This window comes from Mercenaria mercenaria, chromosome 6, assembly GCF_021730395.1.
Source record: "Mercenaria mercenaria strain notata chromosome 6, MADL_Memer_1, whole genome shotgun sequence".
NCBI lineage: Eukaryota > Metazoa > Mollusca > Bivalvia > Venerida > Veneridae > Mercenaria > Mercenaria mercenaria.
In genome coordinates this window covers 84,730,748-84,734,526 of record NC_069366.1, presented here as the reverse complement: position 1 = coordinate 84,734,526, position 3,779 = coordinate 84,730,748, and the positions used below count along the sequence as shown (strand labels likewise).

The 3,779-nt window shown below is 35.1% G+C and overlaps 1 protein-coding gene across 1 annotated transcript; it reads left to right on the top strand.

Annotated features, from left to right (window-relative positions):
* On the top strand, positions 1–3,297 carry LOC128558156 (uncharacterized). The gene is made up of 4 exons (XM_053547020.1): positions 1–69; positions 1,032–1,104; positions 2,271–2,441; positions 2,987–3,297. The coding sequence occupies exons 1-4, from the start codon at positions 43–45 to the stop codon at positions 3,157–3,159; spliced, it is 444 nt and encodes a 147-aa protein (XP_053402995.1). The 5' UTR covers positions 1–42; the 3' UTR covers positions 3,160–3,297.
* The last annotated feature ends 482 nt before the right edge of the window (positions 3,298–3,779 follow it).

Below are 3,779 nucleotides of genomic sequence, written 5' to 3'. Positions count from 1 at the left end.
GTTTGCGACTGTCATTTTAATCCACATTGTTGAAACACTTGAATGAAAAACATGGACAAAATAAATACGGTATGCTATTTATACTTCTAATTACCTTGATAATTAACATTAGTTTCAGCTCGAATTCAAAGACTGTTGTCTGAAGTTCATTTGTGAGCCTACTTCACGATGTGAGAATATAATGATATTATTCAGAGACGAGACAACTAACTTTTTAAAGAAGCATGTCTTCATATTGGGAATTTAGAAGACTCCTTGATTCTATTATTAACTTAGTAAGTGCTAATGAAAAATAAAGGCAAATTGATTATATCGCTTTCGGGCATTTTATCTTTAAAACACGAATATGAAATATGTAAAAAAAATGGAGCAGCTTTCAAAAGAGTTCGAGACGCATTAAAGGTTAAGATGTAAAGTAAAAGAGAGCAGGAAGCATTAAAAATTAAAGTATATATTTTCATCGTTCTTACGAAATATCAGCCTTAAAACACTGATTCGTGATTTGGTTACGTTATAGACCCGTTATAGACACTGTGGTTGTACAGCGTCAGAAAATTTGAGAAATCTGTCTATTCATTAACGTAATTGGTTAAATTTAAACGAGCCGCGCATGAGAAAACCAACATAGCATCCGCGCAGTCTGGTCAGGATCCATGCTGTTCGCTAACGCGGATGCGCAGGCTGGTCTGGATCCAAGCCGGTCGCAAACCACTATGTTGGGTTTCCCACGGCACGGCTTAAATACATTTCTTATAAAAGGCTATATATAGATCGTCTCGCTACTCAACGTGTAATCACGTTATTGACGTCGTAGGGGTGAAATAAAGGCAAAATCACGTATTTTGGGTATTCAGCTAGTGTATCGACTTTGACTTTTAATAAGTAAAGAAATAAGACATTCGATATGTTCACAAAAGAGAACTAACATGTGATAAAGAGAAGTCTCGCATGTTATTATACTTTATTTAACTCATTTATACATGTATAAATTCAGTGTGAAATATCTTCTACATATTGACATTCCTTTTCAGAATATCACGAAAATTGGCGTCTTGGTGCTTCTCGTGGTTATATATGCATGCGTATCTGTAAATGGAGCACGTTGTGAGTATTTAATTAATGCAGATAAACTATTAAGGCACATCAGCTAACATATGCACGTGTAACTTGCATTTGTATAATTATCAAAGGTGGTATTCATCGATAACCCGAGTATGAAACTTGCAGACTTGGACGAAAAAAAAAACCCATAAAATTTTCAGTTTCCTAAATTGTTTCTCAATTGTAGGATTATGTTTAACTATATTGCTTTATGCAATGTTTCGGATCACAAGGGTCATTAATAATAAACGACTGGAAGTTTTTAATTTCGTTAGTCTAAGTCTAAAATCGTTAGTAAATTCTTGTCATGACATTAAAACTGTACTGAATGCTGAGTCATAGACTCGCCCCCGTCCCTATGTTTGTTCTTATTTACATATTTATGTTTATTCATTAAGAGGGAAGTAACTCCAGCAGGTTGTTTCTACATTGACTTTTTTATTGCCCCTGGCTCCGATCAGCCATCAGATAAAATGTGCTATTTTAGAGGCTAAAGATTTTCTTATTTTGCTTGCAGTATTTATATAAAAAAATAACCATGCAGACAGGGAGCCAGGCTAGCTGAGTCAATATTTCAAACGTTTTATTCAAATAAATTATTGCATTATGTGTGTGAGAAATACACCGCCTGTTTAAGAAACTGATTTGAGCCGCACCATGAGAAAACCAACATAGTGCATTGCGACCAGCATGGCTCCAGACGAACCTGCGCATACGCGCAGTCTGGTCAGGATTCATGCTTATCGCTAACGGTTTCTCTAATTGCTATAGGCTTTGAAAGCGAACAGCATGGATCCTGACCAGACTGCGCGGATGCGCAGGCTGGTCTGGATCCATGCTGGTCGCAAATGCACTATGTTGGTTTTCTCATGGTGCGGCTCATTTATGCTTAGACAATGTGGTGTTATTTTTTCCGATCCTTTGGGATGACTGAGTCCTTTCAATGTTCTTTTATGATAGAATCCCAGGGTATCACGTGCAGGGTATCGCGTGCGAGGACTGCGAAAGGTGTTTCACATTTCTTTACCTTTTACGAACGAAGCGTTACTGAAAGCGAATCTGCTGTTATTTTGCGGATTCCAAAAGATCTCCCTTTTATTGATTTATTGTGACAATTAAAAACGCTATTTGTGAATAAAATGTAATCTTTATTTTTTACCACTGATCAGCAAACTGCAAATTCGGGACAGACTGTGAGAAATGCTCTAAGGGTCATTTCAAGATGGTACGGCTTGGCAAAAGGGATGTAAAGGTGTGTTGCTCTGGGTGCAGCAAATACTGCAAGGCCGGAAACAGACGTAGTGACGGAAGACCATATTGCACTTGCTATTATCCGAAAGGTAGGATTTATTCTAGAAATTCTATTTTTATGTTTGACGTCTGTGTATACATATATTGGAAGAAAGGTTGACTTCTGTAATATCGTTTTTTATTTTTCAATGATTTTTGTTAACATAAATATAAATGTTACAAATTAAAGCAGTTTCTTCTCTAATTCATCCGATTATAATGACGATGGAAATACATTTTCCTTTCCTTTTGGCTTAGCCGAATCGTGCCGAAATAACAATCAAGGATACATAAGCTTAATTCATTTTAATTTTACATACATTTTTAGTGCGTAATTACATATTTATAAGTATTTATATCTTATAGGTTCACAGACTAGACGAATGTATGATAATAAATATTACAGAGAACTCATTGAATATCTTTGTTTTGTATAACTAACAATAGAAATAGCTTCTAAATTTTTGCAAATGCTGAAATTAAACCTTTATGTATTTTTAATATACAATTTCAGGTAATAATTTTATTAAGCGCTTAAATCCCATTTTATATCTGCATGTTTGATATATTATTTATAGTTGTTTTCCTATTTCAGACATAAAGGGAGATTGTTGGAAAGGCGAGCAATGCGAGACCTGTTTGAAAGGACCAAACAAGGGTTACGTTGGATACATCAACATTATTCCAGTGTGTTGCGCAAAATGTGAGAGATCTGGCCTCATGCTTGGAGGAGGAAAGCTGTGCAACTGTCGACATAATGGTCCTTGAACTTTGTAATCATCTTTGGGAATCGTCACATAAGTAGATCATCTGTTGTCACCTTCAAAATAAATGCTTTTGTGTTCCTTTATTTGTTTCGTTTGTGCAAGTGTGTGAGTGTGTGTATTTTGGTCGTGTACGTCCGCGTGCTGGTTAACGTTATGGAGGCTGCGTTTCTGGAACGTGGCTTTCCCTGTTGGTATTTTATCCTTGTTTTGTATACAATAAACAATATACTAAGAATATACTAGTATTCAATAATTAAATTAAAGTATCCTAAAGTGCAAATATTAGCCGTTTATTTTACAAGAAGAAAGAAACATAAATCCCCAAAACGCACGAGGTCGTTACCATGTAAATTAACATTTATATGGCATTTCGTTTTAACATGATGGTCAACACACATTTTCCTTGTACTGCACTTCTTACTGGTATTGTTTTTAATCGTCATATTTGTGTGTCTGCTAGAGAGAGATATTGCATTTTAAAGTGTATGTTTATATATGTTGACTGTCTGTAGATGCTATAACTGTACTTTCAAGTTTTTGTTGTTATTTATTTTTTTTTCGCCGTTTTCTGTTTCTGTCTTATGTTGTTTTTTTTTGTTTCTAATGTTGATATATATGTAT

Coding starts and splice junctions, on each gene's coding strand:
- LOC128558156 (XM_053547020.1), top strand. CDS start 43: ATGAAAAACATGGACAAAATAAATACG. Junction 70..1,031: donor ACATGGACAAAATAAATACG/GTATGCTATTTA, acceptor ATTCCTTTTCAG/AATATCACGAAAATTGGCGT. Junction 2,442..2,986: donor CACTTGCTATTATCCGAAAG/GTAGGATTTATT, acceptor TTCCTATTTCAG/ACATAAAGGGAGATTGTTGG.